The 11,969-nt window shown below is 48.1% G+C and overlaps 1 protein-coding gene across 1 annotated transcript; it reads right to left on the bottom strand.

Moving 5' to 3' along the window:
• Window positions 1-3,984: 3,984 nt before the first annotated feature.
• On the bottom strand, window positions 3,985-6,947 carry FOXC1 (forkhead box C1). The gene has a single exon (XM_058175107.1). The coding sequence runs from the start codon at window positions 6,848-6,850 to the stop codon at window positions 5,015-5,017; it is 1,836 nt and encodes a 611-aa protein (XP_058031090.1). The 5' UTR covers window positions 6,851-6,947; the 3' UTR covers window positions 3,985-5,014.
• Window positions 6,948-11,969: the final 5,022 nt, after the last annotated feature.

The following is an 11,969-nucleotide window of genomic DNA, read 5'->3' as shown; positions in this document are numbered from 1 at the left end:
GTCATCAAAACAAAAAGAGGGGGGCGGGGAGCAGCCGAGAAGTAAATACTGAGTGATAAACAGCAATCAAGAGGCGAAACTGAAAGAAGCGGCCTAGTTGCTGGACGACCTTGTCAGGGTCCCCCTCCCTCATCCCCCCCCCCCGCGCCAGCTTTTATTGAAAGCAGTCGGGCTGGGTGGGCTGCCGTCTGCAAGCGCACCGAAGTGGAAGGCTTGCTTGCCCGATCTTGTCAATGCCAGCGAAGCTGGAGACGCTGCCGAGAGTTAAACTCTCCGGCTCGACAACAGCCGCGATCTCAAGACGCTTCCCAGCTCCCTGACTGCCAACTTAGAGAGGGATGGTCTTTGCTGGGGCCTTTTCAGGCCAAGCGCATCTGGGAATCAATCCGGGCATGCTGTCCTTTGCTCCAGACCTCTTGAGCCATCTTTTCTCCCTCAGGGGATCCCATTCTACCCAGTGAAGTTTCACCCTGTAGTCTGGCCTCTGTGTGATTTACTTGCCATCCTAGAGGCCTTCCTTCTTCCTTCCTTCTCTAAGATCAAACATTTCAGGGACAGTTGAAACAGCTGGACTCCAGAACAGCCCCCCCCCCGAACTGCGCTGCTTTCCCACGAGAAGCAAGTTGGACTGATTTGGGGGACAGCCACTTCCAGAAAGCCTTGGCACAAAGAGCGAGATTTGCATCAGCCAAGCGGCCTGTGTGCCAGTTCTGTGCCTGCATTGAAGCCATTTTCTTAACCAGATTAGTTGGCCCAATACCGTTCCCTACTCAATGCATCGTTGTAGGTACTTTATGGGGGAAAGTTGGGATAAAACAGAACTCCTATTTCTCCCCCTCTCCCAGCTGTATCTCCCGCCTGTCCCCAAATCTACTGTTTTGTCAAGGAATCTAATCCTCAGAAGAATTGGCTGTGACTGCTTGAAAGACAGGAAGTTACTTGTGCCATTGGAAATCCACTAAATCAGCAAAGGAGCACTCACAGAAAGCCTTCCCCTTTGTCTCTCAGATTTTTCTCATGAAGAAAATATGGGGGGGGGACATTGGTCCAAAAGAATGAATGATCCAAGAGACAGAACTGCCTTAAGCATGGTGCTCTTTTCTGTTATCTTAATGTCAACTGAGGGAGGTCAACAATGCTTTCCATATTCCAGTGGAGTTTTCGTGGTACCTACCCAGAAGTCCAGAAGTATATTGTGAGTGGATTTGAGGAGTGGGCCTATAAGGTTGCCATAAGAATTGTCTCCTACTCCATTCCCTTCCCCCACTTGAACAAAACTGAAACTAAATGGAAAGGCAATAGCTATCCCCCACGCCTTCAGTCCAATTTCCTTCTCTTCTCCTTGATTTCTTATATGTACAACAACAAATACAAGGGATTCAAACTGGCTAAAAACCGAAGTATATAAAAACACTTATTATGGAGATGAACACAAACTTAATTCTCTCACCCCCACTGAACACAAAGGTTCTTTCCAAACCTTTTCTTTCCTAAAAATTATACTTTTATGACCTGCATAGGTTACGATATTTTGTTAACCTTATATTCTATATTCACTGGTTGTATAAAATGAGCAAAGCTGATGTTCGATTTAAAATAATTTTTAGAAGAACCCTAAAGATTCCTGCCTCCAACACCCAGTAATCCAACCATAACATATACTACTACCACCAGCTCTCTAAATCAGTCTAGGTAAGCATATTATTAGAGACCAGCTGAAATCAAAGCTATGTGCACCTAAGAAATCTGTTTCACTCAGTTCAAATAGATACAGGATCCAGTCTTAAAAAGAGACACCAATCAATATCAAGAACCTGTTAAAATCAAACTATTTTTCCATTTAAAGTCTTAAGTAGGTCTATTTTGTTCAAATTATTCCAATATCTTCAGATGAAGTGATTTGGAGAGCTGATTATAGATTAAAATGTTAGTCCATGTTCTTTGGATTGTTATTTAAGAAATTAAAAAGTAACCCATGTCATTTCAAAAGTAAATAAGAATTTATCCAAAATCAAGGATAAGTTCTATAAATTCTAAACTTAAATATCCATGTGGTTCCTTTCTTGAGATTAAATCCCACCTTACTTAATATAGCTCCCTTCAAAATACATACAAAATACATATAAAATACACATAGCCTCAGTGCATTGTCCTTCTGATAATTCAAAACATTTTTAAAAGAAACATTAAAAAAATATTACAATACTGCAATTGCTTGTGATAAATTCCTTAGTGGAAGTAAAAATAAAAATCCAAACAAACTAAACACAGATTTAACATGGTACTATCCTGTGTTTCTGAGCCCTCTTTTCTTATCTCCTTGGAGGCCCAGCTGAGGTGAGAAGGCGCCTGATCGATCAATTCTTAATTAAATTAGTTTGAATTTATTTACTATTTGTGCCCCTTAACAATCCAGGGACAATTACTGCTGAGTGTTGCCTTAGATTAGATCAGCGATAGAAGGTTGCTTTCTCTTGAAAATTTACACCAGGGGCTTACCAATAGAGCTTCTCTTCACTGCTTCTCTGAGGGTAGACCAGTCCCTCTCTGCTAAAAGCACTGGTTGATTGGTTAGTTATTGTGGGAAAGGACTTCCTTGTATCCCTCAAACTCCTCTATTCAGGGATTGACCTGAAGGTGAGCTTCTTCATTTGACAAGACTTAACCTTATGATCCTGCAGCCATCCCTAAAGGCAATTTATTCTATTTAAGAAAGAAAAAAAAGGTAGAGAAATTATGAAAGGAGGTGGGTGGGAGTCCAAATCATTGGTAGGCAAAGGAAGCAGGAGCCAAGGGGGTGAGCTAGTTGCCCTTAAAAATTTCTCCCGCTCACAATCAGCCACCTTAAGAATCAGGTAATGATTTTATGAAATCTTAGAGCTTAATCTGGCATTAGTTTTGGTGAACCAGAAAAGTAGACTAGACCACAACAATATTGGAAATCCTTATGATGGTTCTGACTTCTTCCACTCTTACATTTTGAAAATTAAAACAAACAAAAATAACACACACACAATACTAATAGCCCTTTTGCCTAGAAGGGGAAAAAAGGTAGGAGGGAATAAATGTTTAGGATCCAATCTGGTTGCATCCTGCAACATTATCCTGGAACAGGTAAATTTGCCTTCATTCGTGAAATAAATATTTAGTTCAGAGTGTTTCATATAAATGAATAATCAATAGAGTCCTAAGGCACAAATAATTATTAGAAAATCAAACAGGCTGTAAAATGCTTTACATACTAGGATGAGAGAGAAGGGGAGAGAAACATATATTAAAAATGATGTATATTCAGAAAAGTTCAATGCAATAATATACATGCTTGTTCAGAAGAAAAAGTCCTGCACAAATTAGTTGGGATTTACTTCTGTGTAAAAGTATTCAGACATGAAAGCAGAAAATGTTGCTAAAAATAGCAGGTTTACATACACCCATTATTTGTTTCTGGACCTTTTTATGACTTCTGTAATGCCGCCTTCCTTTATGCGTCATATAGCAATGCCTGTAAGTTCAATTAGCCAAATGTCTCCTGACCTTTAGTTCTAATGCTAGTCAATTGTGATGGCTTGGCTGCTCAGATGTTTGTGAATTTTTCTCCTAGATTCCAAAGATATAATAAACATAAATCTCAAAACTGTAACTATAATACTTCTATTAAGCAAGTGGTTGATTTCAGAGCATTTGTTTTATGTCAATTTTAACTTCATCCAAAAGTCCATCTGACAGTGCATTCCACTGAAATTAGGGTAAAATAAATGGAATAAATGGTGTTTACTTACTGATAAAATAGTTCAACATTGATGCTATTAAATTAAAATTGACTGCCAGCACTCAAAAATTTTGCAGATACAGTTACTCAATAGGGTTTTTTTAAAATACCAAACTATTGTTTTGATTTATCACTAAAATTATTCATGTTTTTGACTGATAGATTTTGAAAAAAATAATTTTAAAAGTGGGATGAATATATCCAGACGTAAATGCTCTTGGTCCAATGGAATGGTAATTTATTAATAAACAAAGTCAGTAACTTCAAGGTATCTTCAACGACAACAACAACAAAAGGAAAAATGATAAAATGATAAAATAAGATTAATACAATCCCCCTTTTTTTCTTATATAATGGAAGAAGAAAAAAATGAGCGTTTCGGGTCATTTTAAAGTCAGTTTTGTTTTTTGTTTTTTTCTGATAAAGGAGAGGGGCAAACATTTTTGGTGTTTGGTCCGAACGATCCAACAACAGATTTAAAAATAAATTACTATGTTCCATTTACACTTTAAAACAAGTCTTTGCGTATAAAACAGCCCTTTACGGGGTGGGGGGGTGGGGGTGGGGAAGGAGGAGAGGGAAGCGAGAGAAAAAGGGAAGAAAAAGGAGAGAAGAAACAACACGTGTACTGCGCAATCCAGGTTGCGTACGAGTCAACGGGCAAAAAAACTTCTTACAGCTTTTTGGAAAAGGCGCAGCGCCTTTTCCAAAGAGGGGCGAGAGGCCCTCACTGAAATCCAACGGCAAAACTCCCACCCGGGTGGGGAGCCACGGGGGTGGGGGGGTGGCTGGGGAGGTCTCGTTTCGCGGCCTGCCTTGCGCGCTCAAGTTGCGGGGATGCGCCTCCTCGGGTCGCCATCCAACCAGTCAAGCGCAAGGCAGGCAGCCACCCAAGCAGTCTGGCGCAGGAAGGGCGCGCAGATGGGAAACTTGAGGGCCGCTTGTTGGGGATGGACGGGAGAGGGAGGCAGTTTTCAAAGGCAAAAGGGAGTGTGGTGGTGGGGGGGGGGGAGAAAAGCATACAAACTTACGTGTTATTTGGTGTAACACTGTCCTTAAAACAAACCACGACTTAATAATTATCTACTGCGCAAATGTTGCCTTTGCACGGAATAAAGTTTTGGGGGTTTTTTTTCCCCCTCTTTGGTTCGGTGGGGGAAGGAAGGCCGGGGAGGGCCCGAATGGGAGTTCTTTATATAAGCCGCTCGGCTCGGCGCCTCCTTTCCCTTCCCCCGCTGCCGGCGGTCAAAACTTGCTGCAGTCGTAGACGAAGGCGCCTGAAGGGCGATAAAGGCTTTGGCTGGCGGGAAAGGCCATTTGGCAGCTGCTCGCCGCGCCGCTGCCATTGCCGCCGGGAGAGTTGTTCAAGCCCAGCCGCTGGGAGGACTCGAACATTTCCCTCACGGCGTGGAAGTTCTGCTGCTGGCCCGGGTAGCCCGCCGACGAGGAGGGGGAGGAGGCCGACGTAGCCGAAGCGGGGCCCAAATGCGTCAGCTCGCCCACCGCCGAGGCTTGGTTGAGGTACCAAGAGGCCAAGCGGCCGCCGCCTTGAGGGTGCCCCTCCTGAGGGCTCAGGCTGAGGGAAGAGGCGCTACTGCTACTGCTGGCCGCCAGGCTGTACTCGGGCAGCGGGTCCGGCTCGACGGGGCTGCTGCCCAAGTGGCCCCCGCCGCTTCGGTCCCCTCCGCTGTTGATCCCCGTCCCTCCCCCTGAGGCCGCGGCAGCGGCGGCGGCGGCGGCCGCGTAGAGACTCATGGCCTGCAAGTTGCAGTGGTAACTGCTGCTAGTATTGGCGGTGACGCCGCCCGCCGGCGAGGCCGCGCTGGTGGTGGTGTTGACGCCCTGACTGCAGGGGGCGCTGTAGAGCGAGCTCTGAGCCGCGGCCGCCGCCGGGGAATAGCAGCCGCCGCTCAAGGCCAGAGCGGCCGTCCTGGAAGTGGAAGCGGTGGACGAGGAGGAGGATGAGGCCGAGGAGGCCGCGGATGAGGCGGCGGACGGTGGCAAAGCCAGGAGCTCGGCGGAGGCGCCCTGAGGGGAGGTGCGCAGGGAAGTCATGATGATGTTGTCCACGCTGAAGCCGCCCCCGCCGCCTGGATGATGGTGCGCCGGGGGGTGATGGAGGGCAGCGTGGTGGTGGGGGTGCGGATGATGGTGGTGGGGGTGCGGGTGAGGATGATGGGGGTGGTGCTGATTCTGCGGCTGGGACTCGGCTGCCCCGCTGGATTCCAAGCCCAGCGCTCGGCCACCTCGCGGGCTGCCTCCTCCTCCTCCTCCTCCCCCGCTGGAGAGGCTGCTGGTGCTGGAGCTCTCCGGGCTTTCGATCTTGGGCACCGGCGCTCCTCCCAGCGGGGACAAGGCTTGCGGGGGAGACGCCGAGCCGTTCTCCGTCTTGATGTCCTGAAGTCTGACGGGGGGAGGCGGCGGTGGCGGCTGCTGCTGCTGCTGGCCTCCCTCTTGCGGCTGGTGCCGCGGCGGCGGCGGCGGCTCCTTCAGCTGGAGGCGCTCCTTCTCCTCCTTGTCCTTGACGGCGTCTTTTTTCTTGAAGCGGCGGCGGCGGCGGAGGAAAGAGCCGTTCTCGAACATGTTGTACGAATCCGGATCGAGGGTCCAATAGCTGCCCTTGCCGGGCTTCTTGTCATCGCGGGGCACCTTGACGAAGCACTCGTTGAGCGAGAGGTTGTGCCGGATGGAGTTCTGCCAGCCCTGCTTGTTGTCCCGGTAGAAGGGGAAGCGCTCCATGATGAACTGGTAGATGCCGTTCAGCGTGATCTTCTTCTCGGGCGCGTTCTGGATGGCCATGGTGATGAGCGCGATGTAGCTGTAGGGCGGCTTGACCAGGTCCTTGGGCTGCGGCTGCGGTGGGTATGGGCCGTACGGCCTGCCTATGCCGCCGGCCCCTCCGCCGCCGCCCCCGCCCGGGTACTGCTCATGAGCAGCCGGGTGAGTCGAGTACATGCTCATGGGGGCAGGCATGGCCGCGTAGCCCCCTCCGGCTGCCGCCCGGTAGTAGCTCTGCTCGCCGCCGAGGTAAGGTACCACTCCCAGCGAGTTGGGGCTGGACACCGAATAGCGAGCCTGCATGGCCTCCCTTCCAGCAGCCCAGCCGGACCAAGCAGCAGCAGACTGGCCGCCTCCTTCTCCTCCTCCGCCGCCTCCTCCTCCTCCTCCCCCGCCGCCGCCTCCTCTGCTTTCCCCCCTCCACCCCTCCGCAAATCCGGAGCCAAAAAAGTATAAACCAGGAGAGGCGACCAGGATTTTTCTTTTTTCCAAAAAGAAGAAGAAGAAGAAAAAAAAAGGGGGGGGGACGAACCGACCCCCCCTTTCTGGATCCTATTCGGTTTTCTCCCTTCCTCGGCTCAAGTGTGCGAAAAGGCAAATGCTCGCAAAACAATAATCAGTAAATAAAACAGCCAGCGAGAAAAGGGAGGAGGGGTGAGAGGGGGGACTCGATCTCTTTCCCTCCCCCCTCCTCCTCCTCCTGGGTTCTTCTTCTTAAACCGAGGCTCCGACACTCCACGGAAGCGGCCGCCGCCGAGAAGAAAAGTTAGTTACTTCCATCGAGCACAAAAATAGAAAGGCGCGCACTCACGGGAGCTCACTCCGTTTCCCGAGTTGTTTTTCCCGCGGAGCTCGCCAACAGGTTGACAAACGCGGTCCCAGCCAGGCGAAGTAAACAGCAGGCAAGAGACGAGAGGGGAAAAAATGTGGAGGGAGAGGCCCCGGTCCGGATATTTCTTCCCTTCTCTCTCCCTCCTTTTCCTCCTCCTTTCTGGTCTAAAGCTCAGCTTAGGACGGAAGATCCACCTTCTCTCCAACGCCTGGAGGGTTTGAAGGGCCGCCCAGGTCTCCGTCTCGGCTTCACTCGCCTTTGCTCAACCGCGAGCTCCTCGGGAAGGCACCGGGAAAAAAACTTCTGAACTTTTGAGCATCCGTCGCGGAGGCAAAGACTTTTTTACGCACTCGCTGGAGGTTTTTTTTTTTCCTCTCCCCCTTTTCTTTCCAGGCCATGAAGCTCCGCCCTACCGCAATGCGCAGCCAATGAAAAGGCGGAGGCGAGTTCTGAATGGGCGTCGGAGAGAAATGTTGGTGCTAGTACTCCAGAAGTCGCTGCCACCGCCGCTCGGAGAATTACAGTTCTGAGACCGGCCACACACACACACACACTTCATCCGTATCCCCCTCCCATCCATATACGGCTTTTCTAGCCTCCTTCCCCGCACAGGACGTTAGGTGGATCGAATAGCAATATCTACTCGTCCTGAATGAAAAACATGCACACCCCAGTCACTCACGAAGAGGCCAACATCGCTTTAACCACAGTAATATCTTTGTTAATACCACTAGATATTTTGGAAGGCTTTGGAGAAGATTAACCGAGCTTGGGATAGGCTCGATGTTAGATTCGGGGTGGGGGTGGGGAAGAGAAATTGAGGGGGGATTGAGGTGGTAGCAGATGAAGCAGGAAAAGGAAATATGTAGCTATGCTGAACATAAGAGAAATCGCCAAACCCGTTTTAATATCTCGATTTGACCCGGTTGCAAACGGTACTGTAACGGGTTTTCAAAGCTTTTCATCAGACTGTAACTATTCTCTCCGCCCTCCCCCCGAAACCCCAAGAAAGAGTTTGGCAAAATGGGGGTCTGATCCATCGTTTGGACATTTTAAGTGGCAATATAAATGGCAACTTCGAGGGGAAATCAATAAACGGGAACCTAAACTCTCCGCGTGTGTCAAACAACAAGCGGCGATTTTTCTATGAATCTTGCAAAAGAAACGCACGGCTGTGAGAATATAGCGCTTCGAATTGTCTCTAGCAACCTCTAAAATGTTTTTGCAAATGTGGATATTTATCGGATGCGAGCGACCTCTTCCCTCATTACGGTTTGTGCAAATCAGAAAGCTCTTACTCGCCTGACATTGCTCACATTTCTGTGATACCCTGATTCTCTCCCCCCACCCCACCCCCACCCCCCGCCTCTCTGCTTTAAACTTGCCGGACTCTGCTCACCACTTCGCCTTGCCTGAATGGCAGCGACTTAAAGCCACCCGGTTGTCCTCACACCTTCCTCTCAAGCGCATGCCTCCCTTGGCAAGGCCTTGAGTTGCCCCGACTCTGATCCAAGGGGCCCTGTCGACTGCCTATATGCACGCTTCCTTCTACAGCCGTCCAGAGTTTCCTTGGAGGTCACTGCTTCTCCTAGAGTCACCAGGGGCTGCGGGAGAAATGGCAAATGGCTTTCCAGTCGTCTCAGAGGGCTGGATCAAGGTGAAAAGGAGAGAGACCGCCGTGTTCCCAGATTCCCATAACCTCACCCTTCCCTGCTCCAGCCAACTGTCTGACCAAACTTCCAGGGACAGATTCCTTTCTTTCTCTAACACTTGACCAGCTTTTGACAAGTATTTAGGGAGGCAGGCAAGCAGGATTTAGGAAGATCTGTGTGTACAACCCCACCCCCCTCTCTTAGTTAACTTTATAAGTGATAAGGTATTAAGCTTGGGGGGGGGGTGGAAGAGAGGAGAATTTAACGGGTGTGGGGTCATTCCCACTCCCCGAACCCATTGACTACTAATTAATTAAATAAACCCAGAGTTGCCAGAGATTTTTCACAAGAACCTCTCTGGCTGGTCTTCTGTGAGGAGAACCAAGAAAGATGGCTGCTGATTTGGGGATGGGGGTGAAGGGAGGGAGATGGAGAAATCTGGTAGACTCCCAATTCTGATTGCCTGGCTCTAAAGCAGTCAGTTTCAGAACAATTTGAAAGAAGATGGGTCAAGGGAAACATCACTCTCGTGCTAGAAATATATCGCTCTAGTCTAGAGCAGTCTAGCACGGAAAGTTACAAGGTTGGGGGAATTGTGTTTAGACTTTACACTGACATTAAATCAGTTCTGTTATGTAGTTATTTTCCTAACCCTTTTCTTTCAGAAGAATTCTGAGAAATCGCCTTTGATAGACATGAGGAAACCCTTTAAGGATATAAGGGAAAATTAACAGGGGATGGACTTAAAGGCCCATGGAGGACACAGCCTGGCCAAAGTGAAGAACCCTAAAAGCCCATTCAGGCTTCCAGACGTCCTCCACCAGATCTGGATTGTCCCCGAAGGTGTTCTGTGCTATGGAGGCCGTTGTTCTGCACAAGGTCTTTCTGAAAGAGTAACAAAAGTAGCCCAAGGAGACACTTCGAAGTGTCCCTTTTGGTGTCCCCATTTGTCTTTCCAATCACAGCCCCAGGCCAGCGCTACTTTCCTGGCCTTTTAGCGAAGATTGGTTGTTCTTACAGCATCACACCTCAGCTGGATGTAACAACAGATGACGTTTTTTCCCTTTCCCTAGCCCCCTATCCATTTTTCTATGCCTCGATAATCAACCCTAATTGTGACTTGATTAATCATTAATAGGAACTATTTTTAAACTTGTCAAGTACTGGAAGGGGGATGGCGGGCATGCGTGAGAGATGATAGCAGCGGCTCACTTCATCCCGAGGGTTAATTTGTCCCTTTACATAAACAGCAAATTCTGTCGCCCATCACATCCCTTTCCAGGAGTCCCTTGGAGGCTGGGCATCCCATATCCTTGAATACTTTCCCTCTTTTGACAGCTGAAGCAATGGGCTGCCAGTTCCTCTGTTACTCCAGCCGCAGCTCCTCCATTACGAAAACCAACTTTGATTCCAAGCCTGCCCAACATCTTTGGCCGGTATTTTCCCCCCATTGATCTTGAGAGCCAATTGTGGGTTTTATCGAGGGAGGGGGTGTTGGGGTGGATAGCTGAAGTGAGCCGTTCCTGCAAACAGGACCCTTAGGCTGAGGTTTATTTGCCAGTGAACATTTGTTTATGTATTGCTATTATTTATTTGTTGGAAAGTAAAGACAGTTAAGTTCAATAGGATAGTCCCCCAATAATTATATTACATTCTCCCTTCTCTCCTCCCACTTTGCCAATATGTTATTTATTTTATTTATTTATATCCTACTTTTATTATTTTTATAAATAACTCAAGGCAGTCAACATACCTAATTAACTTCCCTCCTCCTATTTGCCCCACAACAACCACCCTGTGGGGCTGAGAGAGAGAGAGAGAGAGAGTGACTGGCCCAAGATCATCCAGGTAGCAAAGATGACAGCTATCCTCTCCAAATTTAGTTGGCAGTTAAGCCCTGCCAAGAACCGTGGGTATTGTTCTCCAGAGAGCTTGTAACTGACTAGACCACCAAAATGGCATTGTCCCTTTCAATTCAGCAACATTTCCTTTTGAATTGTCTGTCTAGAATTGGGCTACCACGATTATTGGACAGAGTTAAACTTGACTCCGAATTGGGGCTGTCAGATATTGTGACATCTCAGCTCCCTTGTTTCAAGCTAAAGTTGTTCAAAAGCAAGGCCTGACCGCACACTTTTTTACTGGAACAGGAGCACGTTCTCGCTGATCTAATTAGAATTCACCCTTCAGTAAATGAATCCAGAGTTTCAAGTATATCATTGCCAGTGCAGTTTACGTGGGTCTTGGGGGAAAGACAAACTGGACTCCAGCTTAGCCCCTTGGCTTGCTTCTGGGCAATCTGTGGCGATTTTGGAAGGAACCACTTGTGACTTGGGGGAATCAAAGTCTCTAGTGTGATTATGTCGATCCCTCAGGAAAAAAAGATTGTTTGAATTCTATATTCAGGGATCGAATCCCTGTTTTTCCCCACCTGGTGCTTTCCAGATGCATTGGACTACGTTTTTTTTTAAATGATTTTTTTTTTAAAAAAATCATCTGCATAATTAACAAGATTCTTGCCTAAGCATGATCGGAGTATCCAACACATTTCTAGGGCACCTGGGACGGTTGTCAAATCTGTATTCCATTCCATAGGCGATGCTGGAATCTGAAGATGGAAAGAATGATTTCGTCTTTCTCCCCTCTAGTGAAGCTGAATTCTCAGCGCAATTCTGTCTCCTGTTTTTGAGATTGCAGTTCTACAGATCCCCCTCCTTGATCTATTTGTTCCAAAGAAAGGCCGTTCGATTTGAATAGGTCCTAAACCGAACGTCTTTCGACTCAGAATGACTGCAGCGGACAGCGCATCTTCATTCCAAATATCTGAATTTAAGGATGGCCGGGTCGGGATTTATACTCCTTGGTTTTACGTGCTCCTCTGGGCTTGGGAGCAAGTTAATGGCCGATCCTGAAAGCATCGACTTTGACCGCAAAGAAG

Source organism: Ahaetulla prasina, chromosome 3 (genome assembly GCF_028640845.1).
Source record: "Ahaetulla prasina isolate Xishuangbanna chromosome 3, ASM2864084v1, whole genome shotgun sequence".
Lineage (NCBI taxonomy): Eukaryota > Metazoa > Chordata > Lepidosauria > Squamata > Colubridae > Ahaetulla > Ahaetulla prasina.
The sequence above is the reverse complement of the archived record's forward strand: the minus strand, read 5'-3'. Positions and strand labels throughout refer to the sequence as shown.